This window comes from Balaenoptera borealis (genome assembly GCF_965194805.1).
Source record: "Balaenoptera borealis genome assembly, chromosome: 6".
In the NCBI taxonomy this organism is placed as follows: domain Eukaryota; kingdom Metazoa; phylum Chordata; class Mammalia; order Artiodactyla; family Balaenopteridae; genus Balaenoptera; species Balaenoptera borealis.
The window spans coordinates 18554300-18579917 of record NC_138863.1 but is presented as its reverse complement, the minus strand read 5'-3'; the positions used below and the strand labels follow the sequence as shown (position 1 = coordinate 18579917).

At 47.3% G+C, this 25618-nt stretch overlaps 1 protein-coding gene and 1 long non-coding RNA gene across 2 annotated transcripts in view; both read left to right on the top strand.

Moving 5' to 3' along the window:
• Positions 1–11386, top strand: part of LOC309630788 — a 38366-nt gene extending 26980 nt beyond the window's left edge. The window contains exon 3 of the long non-coding RNA XR_014245935.1: positions 6177–11386. This is a non-coding gene — a long non-coding RNA (uncharacterized lncRNA). The remainder of the gene's footprint in view (positions 1–6176) is intronic.
• Positions 11387–11693: 307 nt separating this feature from the next.
• On the top strand, positions 11694–20439 carry CDK5R2 (cyclin dependent kinase 5 regulatory subunit 2). Its single transcript, XM_082396428.1, has one exon. The coding sequence runs from the start codon at positions 11859–11861 to the stop codon at positions 12966–12968; it is 1110 nt and encodes a 369-aa protein (XP_082252554.1). The 5' UTR covers positions 11694–11858; the 3' UTR covers positions 12969–20439.
• The last annotated feature ends 5179 nt before the right edge of the window (positions 20440–25618 follow it).

The window sequence follows — 25618 nt, the reverse complement described above, 5'->3', positions numbered from 1 at the left end:
CAGATGGGTTGGTCTGTAGGGTCCAGATTGGTTTCATTCTCATGTCCAGTGCCTTGGTGGGCATGACTAGACTCATCAAGGCTGGGCTCAGCTGGGACCCTTTTTCTCTCCGTATAGTCTCAGGGCTTTTCCATGTAGTCTCTCCAGCAGGGTAGCTGGATATCTTACATAGTGGCTCAAAGCTCCAAGATCAAATGTTTCAAGAGACAGGACAAAGAAGTTGCCTGTCTTTTTAGGCCTGGCTCCAGAAATGGGCACAGTGGCACTTCTGCCATATTCTATTGGTCAAAGCAGTCATGAAACCCACCCAGATTCAAGGGGTCGGGGAGCAGACACCAGTATACCTCTCAATGAGAGGAGTGTTAAAGAATTTGTGGCCATCTTTAATCTACCACATAGGCCCTTGTAGGTCAGAATAAGGATTTCGGCTTTTAGTCTGAATGAGAATGGAGCCATTGGAGTGTTTTAAACAGAGGAGTGACATGATCTGGCCTCTATTTTAACAAGACCACTCTAGCTGCCATTTAGGGAGAGGGAAGAAATAGGAAGACCAGTTAGAGGGCTATTGCAATAAACCAAGCAAGAGATGATGGTGGCTTGGGCTAAGGTGGTGGTGAAAAGTGGTTGGATTCTGGACATACTTTGAAGGCAGAGTGATCAAGATTTGCTGCTGGATTAGATGTATGTGTGAAATAAAAAGAGGAGTCAAAGATAACTCCAAAGCTTTTGTCCTGAGCAAATGGTAGATTAGAATTGCTGTTAACAAAGATGGGGATGATAGCAAGAGTTGGTTTTTAACATGTTGAGATGCCTATACATCCAAGTGGAGATCTCAAGTAGGTCTGGTGCTTAAGGGCACAATCTAGACTGGAGATAAAAATGTGAATGTCATTAGCATATGGGTGAATTTCACCTAGAGACTGAATGGAGAGAGAGAAGAGGTCCAAGGACTGAGCCTGGGGCCTCAGACTCCCTCTTTTCCTTCCTTCAATCCCCCTTGGCATCCCTGGCCTCCAAAAAGTTGATGTTTCAGATGTTGCCTCCAGGCCACCTCTCTTCCAGTCTTTTGTGAAAGCCTAAACTCATTGAGAAGATTGTGCTGGGGAAGTGAAAACTGCAGTGGTTTTGAGGAGAGAGAGGCAGGAGCTGGGTGAGGAGAGGGGGTGATGTCTTCTGCTGGTGTCCTTATATGGCAGAGAGAGTGGGGAGAGAGAAAAGCTTTCTGTTGTCTCTTCTTATAAGGACACTAATCCCAACATGAGGGCCCCACCCTCCTGACCTCATCTAAACCTAGTTGTCTCCCAAAGGCCCCATCTCCAAATACCATCACATTGGGGGCTAGGGCTTAACATATGAATTTGGTGTGGGAGGGACACAATTCAGTCCATAGCAGGCTAGTTAGGGTAGACCACATTAAGACGATGGTTTTTGACCAAATACTAAATAAGATGAGGAAGTCAGCCCAGCCTATAACTAGGAGAATGTTCCAAGAAGAGAAAAACAACTAGTGTAGAGCCGAAGGTGGGAGGCCAGCATGGTGGGGGCACAGTAAAGGGTGAGGTTGAAGAGATAAAGGCAAAGGGAAAATTACGTGGGGTCTCAGAAGCCACTTTCATACCTTTTCCACTGGATGAAAATTCTGTAGGACAAGGACTTTGTCCATTTTGTTCACTGCCTGACACGTAGTACCACTTGATAAATGTGGCACTTGATAAATGTTAAATACATAAAATTCATATGTTATTACAATGAGTTATTTCACATAATCTGACAAGATCACAAGTTGGTGAGAATGTGAAGCAATAGGAACTTGCATACATTGCTCATGGGGGGTGTAAATTGGTACAGGCCCTTAGGAGAACAACTCAGCAATATCTAGCAAAGTTGAAAATGTGAATGCTCAATAATCCAGCAATTCCACTACTGAGCATATTCCTAGGGAAACGATTGCACATATGCACCAGAGACATAAAGTAATATTTATAACAACATTGTAATCACAAACAATTGAAAACAACCTACATATCAGTCATCAGGAGGGTAAATAAATAAAATTTACTACACTCATAAAGTAAAATATTATGCAGTAACAAAAATCAACATCAACAAGGATAAATCTTACTTTTTAATGTAAAGTAAAGAAAAAAATTTTCAGATTAATATAGTATGGTTTCACTTATATAAAGCTAAAGTATCTGAATAGATAGATAGATAGAAAAATAGGTATAGTGATAGGATTCTAAGATGGCCTCCATGTTCCCCCTTCCCCAAGTTACTCCCATGATTATGTTACATTATATGACAAAGGGGATTTTTGCAGATGTACTTGAAGTTACTACTCAGTTGACCTTAAAACAACCTTACAACCAACAATTGGGTAACAACCCAATTAAAACAACTTTAAAACAACCTTAAAACAACCTTACAACCAACAATCTGGGTAAGCCTAACTAACCTAATCATACGAAACCTTTAAAAGCAAGAAGTTGGGCTTCCCTGGTGGCGCAGTGGTTGAGAATCTGCCTGCCAATGCAGGGGACATGGGTTCGAGCCCTGGTCTGGGAAGATCCCACATGCCACGGGGCAACTAAGCCCTGAGCCACAACTGCTGAGCTTGCGCGTCTGGAGCCTGTGTTCGGCAACGGAGAGGCCGCGACAGTGAGAGGCCCGCGCGCCGCGATGAAGAGTGGCCCCCACTCGCCGCAACTGGAGAAAGCCCTCGCACAGAAACGAAGACCCAACACAGCCAAAAATAAATAAATAAATAAATAAATTTATATTAAAAAAAAAAAAGCAAGAAGTTTTCTTCAACTGGTCACAGAAATGGGAATAAGAGACATTCCAAGCGTGAGAAGGATTCCATCCATAATTACTGACTTGTGGGTGGCCTCCAAGAGCCAAGAGCTGGCCACAACTGACAGCCCGCAAGGTAACAAGGACCTCAGTTCTACAACCACAAGGAACTTCTGACAACCTAAATGAGCCTGGAAGCAGACTCTTCCCCAGAGCCCCCAGATAGGATCCCTGCCTTGATTTCAGCCTTGTGAAACTCTAAGCAGAGAACTGAGCCAAGCCCTCCTGACCTACAGAAGCGAGCTAATAATTGGATGTTGTTTCAAGCCTCCAAATGTGTAGGTTTGTGGTAGTTGTTATGTAGCAATAACACACACACACATACACATTTGCTTAATCGGGATCTGTATATGTTGTAAGAGAATAAAGAAATATTTGGAAAGATAAACACCAAATTTGGAATACTGGTTATTCTGTTGGGCAGTTGGTGATAGGAAAGAGAAGGCTATTAGGGAGAAGATAAGAAAATTAAACTGTAGACAATATTTTATTATTTAAAGCAGGTATATTGTTTTAGTTTTTATACCTTTTTGTGTTTTTCACATATTGCATAACAATTTTAAAGATTCCTGACCCTCAGTCACAGCCTGGAAACAGTAGAGATGCTAGACTCTGAGGGGCCCTTTGGGCTTGGACAATGAGTTCCCCCACAGGTATGTGCTAGAGACCTTCTTCTGGTTACTGAAAATATCGTGTAACCTTTGGGAGGAGGATGGAGTCTTCATAATAACTGAGATTGAATTCCCTCCACCCCAGTAGAATCAGGCTAGGAGTCAGATTTAATTTAACACCCCACCTCCACCCCCCGCAAAAAAAAGAAAGAAAAAGAAAAAAGGAAAAGAAAATGTCTTGTTCACCAAATTTGTGTTGAGTGAACAAATGAATGAATGGAAAGATGAATTATGAATGGATGCCCAAGGACTCATGAAATCACTATCAAAATTGTGTATTTGGACCATAGAGTAGGATAGGAAAATATTGTCCTGTTGCAGAATAACCCATAACTACTTGAAAGAAAATGGCCTCAGAGTTAGGAGAGAGAGAGAGATCTGAGCCATGTTGTAACTGAAAACTGTGGTTTGGTTGGAGCTCCAGTCACTCTTCTGAGAGAACTCCCAAGCGCAGGCCAGGCAGAAGTCCTGCAACAGAACCCTGGGGCAGCTTAAAGCTGAAACCCACCCCCACCCCAGAGACGCTGTGCTAATGACCCTGATAACAAATGGTTCTGTGTGGCCACAGCTGCCTCTTACACTGGTTGGGGGCAAACTTGATTCAGAAGCATGATGGAGGGTGAAGCATTAAATTTCTTATTTAGCAGGAAGCTGATACCCAAGGAATACAACCTGGCAGCTGCCCAGAAAGAAGACTTGACAATTGTGCAGCCTGTAGGAAAATGGCTTTCTTGTCCCAAGGCTTTTACTTTGAGAAAGGGTTACTGGGACTTGATGAAGAACACCAATCACCAGCTGTAGTTTGGACAGGGAGGTTTGAGAAATCCAGCAGGAAATAAGTCCTGGGGTCAGAACCCAGGCTGTGGTCAACAGTGTCTCATCCAGATTCAGTCCTTCACTGACAACCAGATGCGAGAGACCACCCTCCTCAGTCATCAAGACCAAACATGTACTTCTCTGAAGTTACCAACAAATTTCCAGAAGGAAAATTTCCAGGCAGGACATTCTAGTCATTGGAATTTTTTTCCTTGCAAATGTTAGATTTGCTACTCAAATTACCTTAAGATTAGGAAAAATGTGGGAAAGAGGGGTGTTTATTGGGTCATAGACCTGCATCAGGTCCAGCTGGATCCAGGGGCTAAAATTACATCAGGAGTCTGTCCCTCCATCTGTTAACTGTTTCCCTGCATATTAGTTCAGATTTCAGATGACCTCCATCCGTGTGGGGGCAAGAGAGTCACCGACATCTCAATGCTTTCATCCCACTAGCTTAGCAACCTCAGAGGAAGGAAAGCATCTCATTCTCAATAGTTCTAGTAAAACTCTGAGAACTGAATCTCATTAAGATTGGCTTTGGTTACCAGCCCATCCCTGATCCATTATGACCGGGAAGGTAGACGGTCAGGTACATAACTCTTAAAGAGGCTGTTGGAAGTATCAGGTGAAATCGTGTCTATGGATGTGCTTTGTAAGCTGTAAAGCACAGTACACAGTACAGGTGGTCCTGAGTCTGGCCCTTAGGTACATGGAAAAGACATACCTATTGCCCCATGTAAACCACATGAATTGAGAGTGTGGGAGAAGTGGTTTCCCAAAAGCAAATTAGGGTATTCTTACTACAGGGGGGCTGGATGGTCCTCCAGCAGCAATAGCAGTGGTGCTCAACAGAAGAAACAGGTAGGACCCAGCCATCTCCCCGAGTTTTCCTCTTTCTCTTAATTTTTTCATACAGTGATGCCACCTTAAGACTACCCCAAGAAATTATGATTCCATAGGTCTGAAGTAGGTCCCAGAAATTGTATTTTTACAAAGTTCCTTCAGGTGGTTCTGCGAGGCAGAGTGGTTTAGAAGCTACCAATTAATCTAGCAGACAACCTTCTTACACTTCTCTGCTCCCTACCCAAAATCAAAAGTGAGTATATGTGGGCCTCTAGGTGATAAAATCAGGACTGCTTTTTTACTTAAAGGAGATAAAAATAAAGGATTCACCTTATATTTTGAGATCATGGAAAGGAAAGCATAAATTAATGAATCTGTTACAAACCCCAGCCCCTAATCCTGGACAAATAGGAGGTAAACAGAAGTGGCTCCTATCCGACAAAATGTTGGGCCGTAAGCAGGCCCACCAGAGCTCTTCCCACAAGCAGTTACTCATTAACCCTCATGCCCAGAGGGCAGAATCGGTTGCTGTGAGCAGGCGGTGGCTGAGGCCTGGCTCTGCCTTGGGAAAGGTGCTTAGCATCCTCACAGCTTGGGGTCAGACAGGAAAGGCCATGGACTGGAAAGGACATAATACCAGACGGAGGAACTGGACCTCAGTTAAAAATTGATTTTAACCCCCTACCAGTGGTTGCTTAGCTGTGAGAATTCAGGATAAGCTGGAGTTAGATTAGTTGCAAAGGTAGAAGGTGGAGGGGAATGGGCAGGATCGCTCAAGTTGTCCAGTTCCATTCTCTGTAACTGATCATAGGACACTGATCAACTTACTACTGTTTATTATTTCTTTTCATATGTCTCTAATTTCTGTTGTATGTTCTTTGAAGCCTGGAGACCCACCTCATCCTGTTTCCTATTCCCAGCACCTAGCCTAGTACCTTATAGGTGACAGTTTCTCAAATAGTATTTGCTAATATGGATTTTATAATTTTGCAGAATATTTTCTCAAACCTTTTGAAGAGAAAAACTGACCCTACGTGGAGCCTCTGGAGCTTTGGAGAGACAGCAGTGTGTGGGATGAGTAGCCAGAGAGCGCCCTCTGAAAGGTGCGGTCAGAATATGGGGCCAGCATGGTGCCAGCACATAGCAGGTACACAGAGATTCACCAAATTAATGAGGCCTACAGTGGGCCAGAGAAGGGGACCAGTGCCTTATACGCTGTCAGGTCTTTGTAGCCTCAGGAATCAAATCAGACAACCCCCCAGGAACAGTCTGAGTAGCAATAGCTGCCAGCACGATTGCCCAGAAGGAAGGACAGCTCTAAATTCAGGTCTCAAAAGCCAAACAAAAAGAAATGATAGTACAACCCTGTCCCTTTAATGAAGAATATTCTAATGAGAAAAACAAAAACAAAAACATGCTAATGGTACAGGTCAAATAAACTGTTCCTGCTCTGTAAAAATAATGATGCCAGTATAATTTTGTAATAACTCACATTTTTTGAACACCAAGTACCATGCACATGTAATATACAAGCATCGTGGAGCATTGTGAGATTAAATAAAATCTTACAGCAACCGTATGATGGTCCACCTTTATAGACCTCAGGAGAGTTTGGAAACTTGCCCAAAGTCCCTCAGCTCATAAGTGGAGGGGCTAGACTTGAACCCAGACCTGCATGACTCTAGAACCCACATAGGAACGCCCACACTGTCTTTTTTTAAGGTGACAGATATTTTCTGTGCTATTTGTGAATGAGTCAGATCTCTTCCTGGCCCCTCCCTCTGCTAACAAAGGAATCTGGGCCAGTGAGCCCCTCGTTCGCTCCCAAAGGAGGACTGTACTCCAGGGCTCAGCCTCTCTCAGGCGGCAGCTCCCGAACTCCAGGGCCCCTGAGTGATTCCTGTAAGTCAAGATAAGAAAGGCTGTCATGGTCATGGCTAGAGTTTAGGGACTGAGTACCATGCAGGAGTTGTTGGGGCAGATGAAAGTGGGGCAGAGACAAAGGTTGTGGGGATCCAGGGAATATCTGACCTAGAGTTCTCGAAGGCTCTTCTCTTTCCCCAAGAATCTCCAAGACAGGGTTTTCAAACCTCCCTGGGGCCAGCCAGGGCAGAGGGCACCCCTCCCCCATCCCAGGGCACAGAGATGGGAAGGCAGGACTCACAGAGTGGAATTGAGATAGAGGAGGACAGAGACAGGGAAAGAGACAGACAAGTAGATGAAGACCCAGTCGCAGTGGCAGCTTTCCTGCAGCCACCTGCCTGGTTGAGATGGAAACGCTGATTCTAGCTCCAGCCCCCAAACAGGCTAAGAATATCCTAGAAAAGCAACAGCCACCACCCCCGCCCTCCTTGATCTGCTCCTACATCTGGAGTGCCGTGCTGGGCTCCAGCAGGGGCAGGGAAGAGACAGAGATGCTTGTGCCTTGGGGTTGGGGGTGAAAGGGAGGAGGCAAAAAAGGGGCGTGATGGGAGCAGGAGAAAAAGAACTGAGAAATAAAGCTATTGGAGAGTATACATATATTGAGAAATAAAGCTGGAAGGATTGGGCAGAGAGAACTGTTCACAGGGGGCAACAAAGCGGGGTGAAAGCAGGAGCCAGGGATCTGGGGAGAAAATATCCAGGTATGAGGATGTGGGAGGGCTGGCATCAGTAACCCAGAAAGGAGACCAAGGCTTTATGAAGGAATCAGAGCCCAGGGCAAGGAAAAGGAGCTCCAGGCTCACCCTTGTCCTCCCCTGACCCTTAATCCTGGGCCCTCCAGCCTCTCAGCATTGGTCCCTTCTCTCCCTGTCCCAGAGCACCACCCCCAACTGTGCTTATCAACCCTATTTTCTGTTCTAAAAAATCTATATTTGGGCTCCTCAATTAAGTTCTCCTAGCAAGGGGCCTGCTGGAAAGGGAAAGGTGTGAGAACATGGGGGTCTCCCTCCTGGCAGCTAGCAGCACCTCCTTTGTCAAGTTCATCTCTTCTCTCTGCTCAGCCCCTTTCTCCACTCTCCACTGTTGCCTGGGGAGGGATTCTACTCCCTCCACTGCCTCCCCATCCCAGCTCCCCTGGGGTAAGGTCCTCCAGAGAGGGAGGGAGGGCTGGTGCATATCCTCTCCCTTTGCACACCTCAGGAGCTGAGACCCTGAGGTGGGAGTACTGAATCAGGGAAGGGGGACAGCAAGATCCAGGCATTCAGATGCCCAGGCTGAGTCTCTACTCTGGCTGTTTTAAGAATCTACATTATCATCACCCCCTTTGTAGGGGCCCCTTGGAGACCTGGGATGCAATGACCTTGAGTTCTAGGACCTCCGGCCTTGATGTTTACTGGGGGGACCCTGGAAATTGGCCATCTTGGCATCCTGTCCTTTGTCTCACCACCTTTCAGGGGCCCCCTAAAGCTTGAAGGGACCTAGGAAGGTTTATGTTGCTGAGAGCCTGAGCACCCCTCCCCTTCATCTCCTGGGTAGAACTGCAGAAGGGCAGGCCTCACACGGATGCTCTGCACACAAGACTGAGCCCATCAGGCAGAAACAGATTAGGGAGAACCAGACAGGGCTGGAGCTATAAAGTGAAACAGATTCATAGGGCAGATTTTATTTAGAATCAGAATCATAGAACTGGAAGAGGCTTTAGGAATCATTTTTAAGTTCAATACCAAGATATTATCTTATTTCTTCAATATTCTTTTTTTTTTTTTTGGTCTGATAATAAAAATATGTAGAATTCCTGCATTTTAGTATGAAGAAAGGGAGGCCCAGAGAGCTGAAATGACTTCCCCAAGTCATACAATTTATAAGCTGTGGACTAAAACTCCTGCCTCCTAGACTGTGACCTCTCAGAAAAAAAGATAAAAACAGCCAATGGGCAGAAGAGTCTGAGCAGCATTGCCTGGGGATGTTCCCTTAAAGATGGGCCTCATCTGGGGAATTCCCTGGCGGTCCACTATCCTTCCATAAAGCCCGCCTTCTCATGACGCCTTTCTGGTTTCACTGTGTTTACCCCTCTTGGCCTCCACCCTGGAGAGATATAACCTCCCTCTCTCCTCCCTTAATTCTGCCAGCATTTTTTGTAACAGAAACGCCATCACTCTTTATGGATTTGTTTTTATTATTTTGTCTGCTTGTCCTTTAAAATTCCATCCATATTCATCTTGCACATCTTTGACTAGGAACTCAGAGCCCAGCTCTTAACTAAGTTGTTATGTAGCAGCTGCTGCTGATGGGGGAAGAGGTTAGAAAGATTGATGTTAGAAGGGGCATCAGTTCCCTCCCAATCAGCCCAAAAAAGCTTCTTGGAAGAGATGGAATTTCAAGAGCTTGACCAAGGCAGGTTGGTGGTCTGAGGGAGGGTCCTGGCACAGTGATAGGAGCTCAGAGGTTCAAGAGGGATAACCAGACTAGGAGGGTGGTGAGCATGTCAGCCAAAGACAGAGGGTCTGAGGCAGGGCAAGATGAAGAGTGAGAAGAGGCAGTAAGGTCTTTTAAGGTACCTGGTTTGGGGACCCTGAAGCAGAGGAGGGAACTCGCAATTCTAAGAGGACAACAGGAGGTCACTGCTGGGCCTGGAGTGGGGATACCATGCTGGTGACATCTGTGGGTGCTGCATAGACTCTTGTCCTAAATGACACTAGCAATAGGCCTTGTCAGTGAGGGACTCCTGGGATCAGAGCTGGGAGGACCCACGTGCCATTCAGATCCACGTGCCCGGTATTTCTACCAGTGCACCTCAGTCTCTATGGGGCCTGTCCTTAACTACTGGTGAACCAACTGTTCCTTGGGTGTCAGATAAAGGCTGACTCAGAAAGCCTTGTAGGAGGAAGTAGGGCCAATTACAGAAGCTGAAAAGAGGGAACATTTTTCTGTAACTATAGGGAGAATGAGAGGTTGGGCAGGTCAGCTTGAGCTGTGAGAGAATAAAGATCAGATCTAAGGGAGCAGGAGAGACCCCACTGAGAAAGTACAAATGGGTGCTGAGTCAGGGAGGGGTACAAGCTGGCCTGTGTATGGTGGTGTACGGTGGTAAAGAGGTGGGGAATCAATACAGCTAGACCACAGGCCCCCACAGGGGCAGGCCTGTGGGACAGCTGCGAAGAGCTGGTGCCTCTGATTCTGGAATAGCCTCTCTGGAATGAACGAGGCACACACATGCATACATACCAACCCTGACAGCAGTGGATCCTTGGAGCTGTGTTGGTGGTCTCTGAGGAACATGGAGGTGACTCCAGGGCCAATTCTGAGAATTCTGCTGAATCCATAGGCCAAGGCTTCTCTCCCCCATGAAACCCATACCTACCTCCATGGCCCACTTAAGAAACCAGAAGACTCCTGTGTTGGGGAGCCAGAGAGCAGGCCAGACTGCCTTCTACAGTCCTACAAGGCAGATAGAACAGCCCAGAACCAGCTGGGCTCAGGAGGTGCAGGTAAGGCCCAGAGTACCAAATCCAGGACAAAGGCCTTGTGGGTGCCGAGGAGGGAAAAGACAGACCCAGAGAGAAATGAGCAGGATCCAGCCTAATAGCGTGCAGCTGGGAACTGGGACAGCTAGGACCTGAATGGCAGGGAGCATGTAACAATGAAAACCCATCTCAGCCTGGACCCAGGCTGGGCTGGAGGTGAGACCAACGCTCCTGGGCCTCCCTTCTCACAGGAGGCCCATCTGCTCTCTGAGCCTGGGCAGACCAATTTTGACTTTCCCCAGGGACCAACCACCCATCATCCACCCAAGTGTGGAATCAGGGGATTTGGGTGGGGGAGGGTGCAAAGAGCACAAGAGCAGTGGCCCAGGGACCAGAGCTCATGGCCTCTCATCACAGACTCAGCAGCAGAGAATCAGGTTGGCAAACGGTGGCCTCAGGGACGAATCTGAGCGTCTTGCCACCCCCCAGAGTAAGGACCCCTAAGGAGGCGGTTTGTGACCTTCAGGAAGGCCAGGGCCCAGCCAGCACCCCATCACAGGCAGAACAAGAATGTGCCTGCTGCAGCCCTCCCAGGTGGCCTCCTAGGGGGAATGGAGGGGAGGAGAGCTAAGAGGGAATCAACTGACTGCTAGATTGGACGAGCCGGTGCAGTGCGACCCAGCTCGGGCCGGGTCCCCTTGATGAAGGCACTCACTGCTCACGCTGCCCCCCAACACATAATCAAAAGGGGGGAGAGGCTGTTCCCATGGCATCTCTGCTATCGCAATCCAGTGCATCAAAACAAGTTGACTCGGGGCCCTAGCACCTGGAGGGCTAGGTGGGAGCAGCCCCCCGCCCACCCCACCCACCGGCTCTGACCCTGAGGAGGCCCTCGAACCAGCCACCTCCTCCTCCTTACCCCTTTCCAGTGAAGGGAAAGGACCAGAGACAGAGTTGGGGGGTGGGCGGGACTTGAGATTGGCATGTGAGATTCTATTGGGCAGCGGAGCTGCCGGTTAGAAGGGCAGCTCAGGCGAGGATTGGCTGCGTGAGGCGGGGCGCGGCGCGGCGAAGACGGGGCCCAAGGGGTGGGGCTGACGCTGCAGCTGGCGCAGCTGAGACTCTGAGCAGCCGGCGCCGAGCAGCCGAGCAGCCACCTTCTACTGCCCGTTCCCGCGCCCGGGCCGGGGCTGGGCCCCCACCGCCGGGTCCCCGGGGGCTGCAGCAGCGGGCAGCGGCGCCGCCCGCGGTTCCCGCCGGGGCCCGGGCGCCGGCCCCGCTCTGCAGGATGGGCACGGTGCTGTCTCTTTCCCCCGCCTCCTCGGCCAAGGGCCGGAGGCCCGGCGGGCTGCCCGAGGAGAAGAAGAAGGCGCCGCCCTCGGGAGACGAGGCGCTGGGGGGATACGGGGCGCCGCCAGTAGGCAAGGGCGGTAAAGGCGAGAGCCGGCTCAAGCGGCCGTCCGTGCTCATCTCGGCGCTCACCTGGAAGCGTCTGGTGGCCGCGTCTGCCAAGAAGAAGAAAGGCAGCAAGAAGGTGACGCCCAAGCCGGCGTCCACCGGCGCCGACTCCCTGGTCCAGCAACGCAACCGCGAGAACCTTCTCCGCAAGGGTCGGGACCCCCCCGACGGCGGCGGCGCCGCCAAGCCCCTGGCGGTGCCTGTGCCCACCGTGCCCGCGGCCGCCGCCACCTGCGAGCCGCCGTCGGGGGGCAGCGCCGTCGCCCCACCTCCAGGCTCGGGCGGAGGGAAACCGCCGCCGCCGCCGCCCCCAGCCCCGCAGGCGGCGCCGCCGGTACCTGGTGGCTCGCCGCGGCGGGTCATCGTGCAGGCGTCTACAGGAGAGCTGCTGCGCTGCCTGGGCGACTTCGTGTGCCGACGCTGCTACCGTCTCAAGGAGCTAAGCCCAGGCGAGCTGGTGGGCTGGTTCCGCGGAGTGGACCGCTCGCTGCTGCTGCAGGGCTGGCAAGACCAGGCCTTCATTACGCCCGCCAACCTGGTGTTCGTGTACCTGCTGTGCCGCGAGTCGCTGCGCGGGGATGAGCTGGCGTCGGCCGCCGAGCTGCAGGCTGCCTTCCTCACCTGCCTCTACCTCGCCTACTCCTACATGGGCAACGAGATCTCCTACCCGCTCAAGCCCTTCCTCGTGGAGCCCGACAAGGAGCGCTTCTGGCAACGCTGCCTGCGCCTCATCCAGCGGCTCAGTCCGCAGATGCTGCGGCTCAACGCCGACCCCCACTTCTTCACGCAGGTCTTCCAAGACCTCAAGAACGAGGGCGAGGCCGCTGCCGGCGCCGGGGGTCCTCCCAGCGGGGGAGCGCCCGCGGCCTCCTCCTCCTCGGCCGCCAGGGACAGCTGCGCGACTGGAGCCAAGCACTGGACTATGAACCTGGACCGCTAGGGATACCCAAGGGCCGCGCCCACCCCCCGCCCCAACCCCTGACACACACTCGGAGCCCCCGGGACCATCAAGCCGCCGCCGCTGTTACCGCCGCTCCGCGCCGTGGCCGGAGGAGGAGCCGCCCCTGTCCGGCAGGGGAAGGTGGAGGCCAGGATGCCAGAGGCCGCGGCGTCTGGATTTGCTGGGCGCAGGGTGGGGGTGGGGGATGAGCGCGGGAGGGGAACCCCGAACCTCACTCTTTCTATCTGTCTGCGCCCCCATCTCTCCAATTCTACCTGGATCTCCCCCTTCCCTTCTCTGTGTGTCTGTAAGTCCATCTCCCTCGGATTTGTCCATTTCTTCATCTCCTTCCTGTATTTTCACCTTCCCTCCTTCCTTCATCTTCTGCCTTCCCAACTTCCTCCTTGCCTTTCCGTTTTCCATTCCTTGGGTGTGTATTTCCGTCTCCATCTTACCCCCTACCTCTCATTGCCCCGTTTCTCTTTCTGCACCTGTGTCCCCATCTCCCCTTCTTCTCTTTTTCCTCGCTCCTGGCATGTGTCACCATCTTCCCTCCTGTCTGCCTTCCCCCCTCCGCCTGTGTTAGCTTGCATTTCTTCCCCCAACTGAGCCCCCGTACTCTCCTCCCCAGACCAAAGGGAATATTAGTTCTTAATTTGGATCGGCTGAGGTACTGCGAGAAACTGCAGCCCCAGGAGCCCAGACAACCACCAGGATGGTCCTTCACCCCACCCCCAACCACCTCTCCCTACCTTTTCCAACGTGTTGCATGCCGGGAGATGGGGGGAGGGGGATGCCAGCTTCAGGAGACTGAGGTTTGGGGAAAAAATGAACCTAGGAGGTCACCCTGGCGGCGGCGGCGGTGCCTCAGCCGAAGGGTGGGAGGAGACAGAAAACTCTTCTTACTCTGAGGGAGGGGCACCCCTCTTCCTTATCCTTAGGTGTTTTTGTTTCCCCCTCCGCCCCCACTCCTTTTAATTTATTTGGTTGTTTCCGGAGGGAGGGGGGAGGGGCGGGTTGGGCCGGGAGCTGTCTGAGGTGCTGATCTGAGGCCGGACCAGAATTCTCCCGGGAGGGTACCAGGGACTGGGTTGGGCCTGGTGCCGTGTCCAAGGTGCCAATGATGCGGGCCGACGATGCGGGCCGCATTGTCTGTCTGTCCTTCTGTCCGGGAGAGAACTATAAAGCGCTGGAAGCGCCTGCAGATGTTTTTGCGCCAGCCTTTTTTTGGGCCCTGGGAGGGAGGGAGCGGGAGTGGAACTGTCACAGGCAGGGCAGGAGGGCCCCCATGGGTTTAGTGGGGAAGGTCGAGTCCCTGAGCACTGCTACTGTCTTCCTCCCCCCTCCCCCCAATGGCTTCCATTTTACAGAGAGTAAAGTGAGGGAGCCACAGAATGGGGCCTGGTGGTGAAGCTGAATTCCTGCGCCTCTGCCCCCACCCCCCACCCCCACCTTCATCTTTTCTGACCTACCTACTCATTAATGCCCAGGCCATTTAGGGAATAAGTAATGAGGACGTCAGAAGTTGTTCCCCTTTTACAGAGTGGCTCATTGAGGCAGCACCAGCTAGTTATTATTGCTGCTTTTCTCTTCCTCCTCCATCTCTCCCTGCCATTCATCCTGTCAAGAGTCCAGTCTGGCCTAAGTCTGTCTTCACCACTCTCAGGTGGGGCCTGAATGCCACACTTAGCCCCATACGCTTCCGCCCACCCATAGGGCTGCTTCAAGGCTGTTTCCGTCACACGCCCACCCAGGGCAGCTTTGGGAGGTCCAACCCTGTTTGAGATTCAGCCCTGGCCCTTTATTCCCAGGGAGGCTAGTACACAGGCAGCCTGGAAGACAGGAGCCATTCTTTGGGGTTGAAAGAAGAAAAATAAGCTATTTGGCCTGAAATTCCTCTTTGGTCTGAAATTCCTCTTTGGTCCCCATTGCCTTCTTAACCACATAGCTAAGCGCCCCCATTCACTATTTCATTGGCCCAAGGAGGCCTGGCTCCATTGGAGCGCTGGCGTCTCTGACCCTGGTCTCCACGGAGACCTCCGGAGGATTCGGAGAGAGAAGCGGGCGAGACCAGCCAAGAAAAGGCCCTGGTTCGCTGTCCGTGGTACTGACGGGCGCGCTTGGGCTGGGTGAGGGCTTGCAGGTGCAGGAGGATTTGCAGACTCGGCCTCAATTAGGTTTTCCGGATAATTTGGGAGTAGGGTGTGATCCATTTCTGGTGGCAGGGTACAGGAGTCTGGGCCAAGAACCCAGGAATGCCGGCTTCTACTTGCCCTCCTAGGAGGACAGACCTCGACTCTCCCCCGGCCTCGGCCCTGCGCCCTTTCACCCGGCCTGGAGCCGGAAATCCCCAGTCCAGATTTGTGAATCGAGTTCCCGGGGGGAGCTGGGGAGAGCTGGCGGAAGGGAAGGCGGGAGCAGCCGCCCATTGGCTGGAATTTGGCGCAGTCAGCGCGGTGCCGTCATCTTTCTAGGTTTGGGAGGAGAGAGGGAGGAGCACTCGGGTCACCCCGAGGCTGTCGCCATAGTAACCAGACTGAGCGGGCGGGGCCACCTTTCCACTCTCTCACCTCTGGCGGGGCGGATGGGGAGGAGGACAATCCTGGTCCGCCTTATTTGGAACTAGTTAGCGAGACTATTTTATTGGGATTTCTGTGTTAGAAGAGCCTAATGGGGATGGGAAAGAGACCCGAGAACCTACAGAGACCCCCAAACATCCTGCCCTTGGAGGGAGGGGCCTCTAGATTCTGCCCCTGAATGCATATACTCAACACCCTTCTGCTGCTGCTCTCGCGCGCGCACACGGACACACACACACACACACACACACACACACACACACGCGTGCGCGCGCCTCCAAGAACCTGTGGTCTGGCACTTGGAGAGCTAGAATGAGAAAAAAGCCTCAGTGCGTGATGTCAAATTAAATCGCACTTTCCTTGCCATGCCCCAAGGCATGAAACACTGCCGTAATCCGATTAGGGGGTGAGGGACTGGAGGAGGATCAGCATGAATACATGGAAGAATTAGCCTCGTGGGTCAGACTTGGTCAGACTCCTGTTTTATCAGGGAGAAGGCAGTCATAAGGAGGAGGACTCAGAACAGTCTTCTGAGAAGGCAAAGTGAGAAGGGAGTAAATGCAGAAACAGAGTGAAGTGCCTTCTCTTTATTGCCCAGAAGTGAACCTCTGCGAAAGTGAGTCCAGGCCTAGGAGGGAGGTGGTGAAGAGGGCCCAGAGCTTTAGAGAGAGTCCAGCAGGGATGAGGGAGGGATGGACTGAGGAAAGAATGGAGATGGAGGATAGGAGACAGAAACCCAGCTGGAGCCATGACTCAGCATTTCCCCTCAGCAAAGGGCAGGGGTGACTCTCCCAACACAGGGACAGCAGAGAGGGGAGGGAAGCAGGAAAGCAAATGGGCAGATAAATGGCGATCTGACCATTTGCATGATACATACATTGATATACAACACATTTTAACACAGAAGCAGGTACATATGCATTTATACTGATGAAGTTTCATTCAATCATAACATATACACATCTCCACTTTCCTTCCCTCCCCCACTTCCTGGAGCAGAGGATATTCTGTCCTGAGAGCTATGTTTGCCTGTCCCTGGAACCCTGGAATACGTTGGCACTTAATGGGAAAGGAGAAATACCAAAAATTGCAGACATGTGTGTGTGTGTGTGTGTGTGTGTGTGTGTGTGTGTGTGTGTGTGTGGAGTGGTTGTCATGGTAACTGCTTTGCCTGCCAGGCATGGTGCCCAGCAACCAGAGCATCTGGCAGTATCCAAGGGGACATCCTATGGCCTTTACCCACTGGGACTCTGCCTCAGGCACCCAGATGGGCATCTCCAGAAGATTTCTACAACAGAGGCTGCCAAAGCAGCCCCTCCGACCATGCCACCATGACCAGGGACATCTGGCAGCCGGGTTTGGAGGCCTGACCTTCTTAATGTGCCCCACTTTAAGTGCTACTCCTGACCCCTTTATACATCGTAAACAACACTTACCATGAGTAGCCTCAAGAGAGCAGGAGTTAACACTTTAAAGACCTTTATTAAGACCATTACCTTTCCTCTCAGCACCTTGCCAGACATCCAACAAGAAGGTCATCTATACCCACACACGTTAGGTGTGTAATTGAGGGATAGAAAAATAGTTTTAGTTCAGTGTGATGAAAGATTGGGTATAAGATAGATAAACTGCAGGGCACAGTCTCAGGATTCAAATTCCTTTGGCCTGAGTCTAATACACTGATGAGGTTTTTAGAAGCAGTCTCTCTTTTTCACTCGCAAGCTGGCTGACTGACGTTTTACTCCAGCACTCAGCCTTCCTTTTTTTTCTGGGCATTTAGGTTTAACCTCTTAGTTTCTGGCTTAAAATTCTCCCAATCCAGTTTGGGCTTTCAGGGGGTTTCTTTTCCCCTGGATTCTATTTATTTAGCAATTAGCTGCTCCCAAGGTCTCTTTCTACTTGGCGATACTGCGCACCGTAGTTACTCCCCTTTTACGACTTTCCCCCCACCCCCATTACTTTATACCCCTTGATCATAGTGTCCTGTGACTGATATTTAGCTTCAAGCCCATAAAATATAAAATTAGTCTCTCTGTGTGCATTTTTATATGTGACAACCTAAAAGGATGGAGGGGTGTTGAACAATGTAAATAGGGAAAGACGTATTTCTTTATAACCTTTCTACATTTTACTCCTTTTAAAAAATAATTTACGTATTATCCCAGAAAAACACAGAATATCAAGAAAAGCATAAGAAAGAAGAGTAATGATGGAAGGCTTGCCCTACCAGACATTAAAATTTACTATAGAGCTAAGGTAGCTAAAACATAAGGCACTGATACAGGAATAGACATATCAATAGAACAGAATAGATAATCCAAAACGAAACTCCAGCATACGTGGGAATTTAATATATGATAAAGGCACCATTTCAAATCCACTGGGGAAAGATAGATTAGTCAGTAAATGGTTTTGGAATAACTGGATAGTCATTTATATGAAGAAAATATGTCAATACTTCCTGATTCTTTACCCCCAAATAAGTTCCAAATTGATTAAAAAGACTTAAAGAAAAAAAACTATAAAAGTGTTAGAAGAGAGAACAATTTGAAAGTATCTATTAGAAATCTAAACGCACATACTTTTCTACTCTGTAATTCCAGTTTCTAGTATTGACCCTAGAGAAATACTTAAACATATAAAGAGATGTGATAAAGATTTTTTATTGTATTATTGTTTAGAGAAAGATAAATTGAAATCAACCTAAATATCCACCAATAGGTTAGAAATTTTAAAAACTTTGATACATTCAAATTACTAAATCTACAGTATTGAGTTTAAAAGAGTGGATTGGACTGTATGTATTATACTGACATGAAAGATCTCCAAAACATGTAGTATCATTAGAAGTTGCATAACAACACACACAGTACAATATCATTTATGCAAAAGCAAAACAAATCAAACTATAATTTGTGTGTGTGTGTGTATGGATAACAGAAGCTTAAGGAAGATACACATTACTCTTAAGTGACTTCTGGGAAGGAACTGGGATTGATGTTGTCTAGGGAAATTTTGCCTTATCTATGGAGTTTAATTTTTTTACAATAAAAATGTATTAGTATGTTATCTGCATAATTAGAAAATAGTAATTAGTATGTGACAGTAGTCAAATATTAAATAAAAATACTCGAAGAGTACCTGTATTATTATTAGTAGTAGTAGTAGTAGTAGTATTGCATCTTGTGTTGAGTGGAGAACATCTTTTTAGAGATAGAGAGAGCTTAAAGAAAAAGATTGATTCATCTGACTCCATTTAAGCTTTTGAATATTAGAGAAATAGAGAAAAAGAACAACCATAAACAAGACTGAAAAACAAATGACAAGATGAGAGAACATATTTGCAACACAATATATTTTCCATAGAAAATTAGATAAAACTGTGAAGAGAACTTCACACAAAAATGTAACTAATCAATAAACACATAAAAAGATACTTGACTTCACTCTTGACCAAAGAAATTCAAGTCAAAACTGTTGTGGGATATTGCATCTCTTATACCAACAAAGATTATAAAAATGGAAAATCCCAACCATGATAAAAACCTGGGGAAATGTGCATTTTCTCACACTGTTGTAGACATATATGTTAGTGGAGTCTTTTTGCAGAGCTACTTGGCTATGGATCAAACTGTGGAAGGCAGGAAGCTCTTAGTCTCAACCACCACATTTCCAGAAATTTGCCCTGAGGAGATAATTGGGAAAAGACCTGACGCAAGGATACTTATCATAACATTGTTTATAATAATAAAACTTCGGATGCATCAGTAGGAGATTAAGTAAATTGAGACAAATCAATATTCATTGGGCTATTATGGACCACTAAAAATGATACACTAATCTATATTAAAAATGACCATGACAAAGTGAAAATAGCAGGTTGAAAACAATATAATGTGGTCCCATTTTTGTAAGGAGAGAGAGGTCTTTAAATAGCTGTCCTCTTCCTGTCATTCAGATCTCCATTTAACAGCCACCTCTTCCTGATGAATTCAATCTCAACCTGCCCCACAGTCACCCTTCATCACATACACCTGATGGATTTCTGCACATTTGTCCCCACCTGATAATTTTTTGTTATTTATTTTGTATCCTGTCAATAAAAGGCCTATCTTGTTCACTGCTAGATTCCCTGCACCTGGCAGTAAGCAGTCACTATAGATATATACTGAATCTGTGTGTGTGTGTGTATGTGTGTGTGTGTGTGTGTGTGTGTGTGCAGCAACACAAACTTTTAGGATGTTTAGTAAAACGTTAATGGTTGTTCTCACTAAGTGGTGGGATTTTATTTTATTTTATTTTATTTTATTTTTTTAACGTTTTTATTGGAGTATAATTGCTTTACAATGGTTAGTTTCTGCTTTATAACAAAGTGAATCAGTTATACATATACCTATATCCCCATATCTCTTCCCTCTTGCATCTCCCTCCCTCCCACTCTCCCTCTCCCACCCTTCTAGCTGGTCACAAAGCACCGAGCTGATCTCCCTGTGCTATGCGGCTGCTTCCCACTAGCTATCAATTTTACATTTGGTAGTGTATATATGTCCATGCCACTCTCTCACTTCATCCCAGCTTACCCTTCCCCCTCCCCGTGTCCTCAAGTCCATTCTCTAGTAGGTCTGCGTCTTTATTCCCGTCTTGCCCCTAGGTTCTTCATGACCTTTTTTTTTTTTTAAGATTCCATATATATGTGGTGTTAGCATACGGTATTTGTTTTTCTCTTTCTGACTTACTTTACTCTGTATGACAGACTCTAGGTCCATCCACCTCAGTGGTGGGATTTTAAATGCTCAGCTTTAATTAATGATCTCTTCTTAATTCTTTTCTGAGCTTTTTAGTTAAGTACAATAAATTAAACTATTGTCATTACCTAAAAAAAAAAGAAGGAAAATTGTAAAGAAAGAAAAAGAGATAAAAAGAAAGAAGGAAAAAAAAAAGAAAATGAAAGGAAGGGGGAATTCCCTGGTGGTCCAGTGGTTAGGACTTGGCTCTTTCATTGCCACGGGCTGGGGTTTGATTCCTGGTCGGGGAACTAAGATCCTGCAATCCTGCAAGTTGCGCGGCACAGCCGAAAAGGAAAACAGTGAGGCTAGGCAGTGAGTGTCTGGAAAAGCTGGAAAAGGAGAAACACACATCTACAGCCCTGCCCTCCTCTTTCACACATCTCCAAAGTCTCTTTATTCCCTTCCCTCTCCTCAAGCTATTTCCAAATCCCTAGGATTTAAGAATGTCCCTTGATGGACAAGGGAAGTGAGACACCTATCTATCCCAGCAGGCGTGTGTGTGTGTGTGTGTGTGTACATGCACAGCAAACGTATAGTACATGCACATGGGCACACACATGTATATACTCTTACAAGGACCAAGACCATTTAAAGAATACTTCTCTATCTTTTGCATAACTGCCGAAGAAGACCCATTGTCCCTTATTCAAACAATAAAGCTAGGGGAAATTTTCCTCTTCACACTAACTTATTCATATCTTTTCTTTAAACAATGAGAATTAGCACGGTGCCTGACACTTAGTGGATCTCAATAAATGGGAAATGGATAAATGAACTAAAATAGTGACAGTTTCCATGTTTGCCTTTGGTTGTCAATAAGTATATTAAATTAAATATATATCTTTAGGACACAGCTGTGGTAACCAACTCCTCCCAGATGTTTGCTATTTCTCCTCTCTTTCTGAATGTTCTTGTTTTATGCTGGGTTTGGAGATTAGGATTTGTTTCATCTTTTAATTTTATTTTGGTACTTTTATAGAGTCTTTATTTCATTCTTTAATTTATTTTGGAATTTATTTTTGTATGTGGTGAGAAGTAGAGATATAACTATTTTCCCAAAATGAATAACAGGTTGCACCAACTTTTGAACAGTCTTGCTTTTCTTCCAGTGAATGCCATCTCTATCTTTTATGAAATTTCCACATATACATGGGTCTGTTTCAAGGCTCTACTGGGTTCCATTGGTCTACTTGACTATAGCTGTGACAAACCACATCTTTAATAACTGTAGCTCTGCAGTATGCTCATTGTTCTTTTGCTAAAACTGCCTTGGCTATTTTTAAACACATAGTCCAGCAGAACTTTAGAGCCAAGACTGTCAGTTTCCATAAAATTCCTTTAGGACTTGGATTGGGACTGTATCACTTTATAGATCAATTTTCACAGACCTGACATTCTGCAATATTGAGTCATTCCACCCAGGAACACGCTAAGTGTTCCATTTAGTCTGATCTTTTATGTCCCTTAGTGAAGATTTATAGTGTTTTTTTTTTCATTTAGATATTTCCCATGTTTTTCATTAGGATTACCTGGGAGTATATTTTTATTGCTCTTGTAAATCTGTCATTCCCAATTCTTTTCCTTATTTCTACACAGTTATGGAAAAACCATAATTTTTTTGTGTTAACCTTGTGTGTTAACCTTTTGTGTGTTAACATTAGAATCATTAGTTCTAATTGATTTCCTGTTGAATCTCTTGGATTTTCTAGGTAGGCAGTCATATTGTCTGCAAACTAAGACATTGTGACTTTTTCCTTTTCAATATTTGCGTAAAACAGATAACTTTTCTTGTCTTATTGTGTTGACTAGGACCTCCAGTAGAATGTTCAGTGGTAACAATGATGATAAGGTTAGAAAGGATAAAGAAGACATCCTTGCCTTGTTCCTGACTTATGGGAATGCTTCTCGTGTTTCACCAGTTGCTTTTTTATCTTTTAAAACTGAATATTCTGTTTTGTGTATACTGCTATATAGTAAGTCATCTCAAATCATTTTTTGGAACTTGATAAAACTTTAATCAAAATAATTATTCAAATTGTCTGTTCTACGTGAAACACCAGCTGAGCCATGTGGCCTACAAGGTCCTGGACATGTGCAATTTGGGGATAGAGGATAGGGTGGCTGAATGTCCCTCTGGGACTCCTTTGTCCCCCTGACATTTAAAGGCAGTGTGATGTGATGTACAGAACAAAAGACTAGGAGTCAGAGGTTTGAGTCCCTACTCTACATTTACTAGCTGTTGCTCTAAGACAGTTATTCAACCTCTCTGAATTTCAGTTTTCTCACCGTTCAGATGGAAACAAGAATCTCAGATTTGTGGTGTCTTATCAAATGGCTATAATAAGAATGACAATATTATTTTTGTTGGGGTAACTACCATTGCTGTGGTAGTCAGACTATTAATAAATTTTGACAGAGGGATTAAGGGACCAAGACAAAGTCCAGAATGGAGCCCTGAGCTGCTCTGACCAGCTCTGCTGGCCCCTGAGGCAGTAGGGAGCCCTAGAGGTCTGGGCCTCCCATGAGCAATCTGTGACCTGGGTGACATGTGTTTACTCCTTGCTGCCAGGCCTCGGCCCTAGTGGGACCCACGTGCCTCTTTGTGGGATGCCAGCCAGGGGACTTGCTTCAGCTGCTGGTGGTAGATGCTTGCGCCAGCCTGGCCCAGCACAGCAGCATTCCTGAGTCTAGGCATTTGGGCCAGGAGACCAGGCCTCTCTTGGGACTCCCCACTCCAGGGATCCCCCTGCCCCAGCAGGGAAGAACAGCTGAACCTGCCTTCTCAGCTCACCTGCTTTGTGATGAAGGGTGGAGAAAGGTGCATCTTGGGGGCACCTTAGGACACTAGGCATGAAGAATATTCAAACTGTGAGGACATGGAATAGCAGGCACGACATTATGCCAAAGCCTGTACTAACATCCATGCTACAATATGTAGTGGAAATATGCTGAGGTTTGCAGCAAATCTGGGCCCTGCTCTTTCCTCACGGTGGGACCTTCAGACTTGTTTCCCTCGTCTGTCATACAGGAATTAAAGAGACTGTTGTATCTGGTGAAATCACATATATGGATGTGCTTTGTAAACTGTAAAGTACAGTATACATATAAGGTGGTCCTGAATCTGGCCCTTAGGCACATGGTTACATACATGGCCAATGGACAGATGTGTGTACAGGATGGGCCCTAGAACTTGTCTCTCTGCCTCTGTGTGTCAAAGGTAGAAAACCAAGGGGAAAGAGTTGGAGAATTGGGAAGGTGATCATAGGAAAGGAGAATGAAGCCCAGAGGTTACCATCAGAGCCTGGGACCCTTCCCTACTTTCCCCACTCATCTCCCCATCTAGTGTACCCCCAGATCTCTCCATGTTGCAGGATGATAAAGGATAGCCCTGCATGGAGCCTCCCTGATAACTTCTGCTGTGTTGCTAAGCAACTTGGCCTCCTCTTCCAGAAAAAGGAACCCAGGGTCTGGCCTTCCAGCCTCCCTCAGCTACTTCCTCCTCCCCCAACCTCACAGAATCTCAAGGAAGGAGCTTCTCCGACTCATGGAAGGAGAAGTGGGATGCAGTGTTGGGGGATTAGACTGGGGGAGGTGGTTTGAGCTCCCAGGGCAGATCTCTGTTCTGGGCTGGTCAATGCTGGGGGGATGACATTTTTGGAGCGGTCCTCCAAGCTGGAATCTTTAGGTATATGCTCTGCCTGCAGCAAAACAACAAGGTGGGTATAATCAGCGTTTCCATTTTATAGATGAGGCCACTGAGGCTCAGAGAGAGTAAGTAGCCTTCTCATTCCTACAGGGAGTAGGCAGAGGTTGGGTTTGAATCCATGTCCATCTGGGCTCCCTCTACTCCATCATGTCATCTGAGACAAATGCAAGGGTCACGTTGGCCACAAGACTTCTAAAATGTATTTCTCACTCTGTTATTTGTCTGGAACCCAGGTGAGCACTGGAATAGGGAACTAGCCTGGGGTTGGGCTGAGATTTGGGGAAATAGTCCTGCCACTTCCTGGGCTTCTCAGAATCTCAGAATCTGCTCTTTCCTCCATGAGAGACGATCAAGGGAATAAGGGATGGGGAAGGGAGTGAAAACTGAGCTGCTGGGGTTGAATCACCTTGCTACCATTTAGCAGCACTGTGATTCCAACCAACTTATTTAATATTTTGTGCCTCAGTTTTCCTCATCTATAGAATGGGAATAATACTAGACCCAACTCCAAAAGGTTGTGAGGATTAAATGAATGTAAAGCTCTTTAAATAGTGCCTGACACATAAGTGTTCAATAAGTATTAGCCTTTGTTATTACTTCTAGGACACTTTAATGTATAAAGCTCTTTCACATCCTTAGTGGTTAAGAGAACTCACTGCCTCTGAAATCAGACTGGGTTTAGATTCTGCTCTTCCCTTTCTCACCATGTGACTTTAGACTTAACCCCTTGGCGCCTCAGTTTTCTCATCATAAAATCAGGGAAATCATAATGTCTATATCAGAGGATTGTTGTAAGGATTAAATGTGATTTGAGTATTAGTTACGGTAATGTTTGTTGCTGTAAAAAGAAAACCTCCAAATTAAATGTAATAGTCCAATGCATGTGGATGAGTGATTTCTCTCTCTATGATGGATCCTTTCATAATGGAGCTCTGCCATCTCTAAGGAACTGGTCGTCCTCTAAATCCAGGTGGCAGAAAGGGAATAAGAGAGTATGGAGAAGGCACATCCATTTCCAAATGTTTTGGCCTGGGAGCAACACATACTATCATTTTCATTCATATTCTGTTGGCAGAAACAAGGCACATGGCTCCCACCAAGATGCAAGGAGGGCTGGAAAATTAGTCCCTGGCTGGGCAATCACTTTCCAATGACAACTCCACTACCTGAAGTGAGGAGCATGCAGCTTGGGGTGGGGAGGGGGGTTGAGCTAGCTGTGTCTGCCACATTGAGAAAAATATTAGGATATTATTAAATGTGTTATAGAGTGTGAGAATTATGTTAAGTGCTATTGCTAATATTATTTTTATTTAATCCACATACTAACCATAGGAAGTAAGCATTACAATTATCCATATTTTAAAGGAGAAAATGAATTTTCTGAGTGGTGTGGCCATATTCCCAAAGTCACACAGCTGGTAACTAGCTGAGATCCTATCATCTTAAATTCAGTACGTTCTCCAGTTACCCCATAAAGAAATGGAGGATGCTCTGAGTATAGGAGGCTGGCCCATGTGATGGTTGTGGCCACATAACCAGTCAAGAGGCTGGTTCTTGGTGAAGCTCACCAGGTGGGTG

What these genes read in the sequence shown, in the direction of transcription:
- CDK5R2 (XM_082396428.1), top strand. Translation starts at nt 11,859, where the DNA reads ATGGGCACGGTGCTGTCTCTTTCCCCCGCCTCCTCGGCCAAGGGCCGG.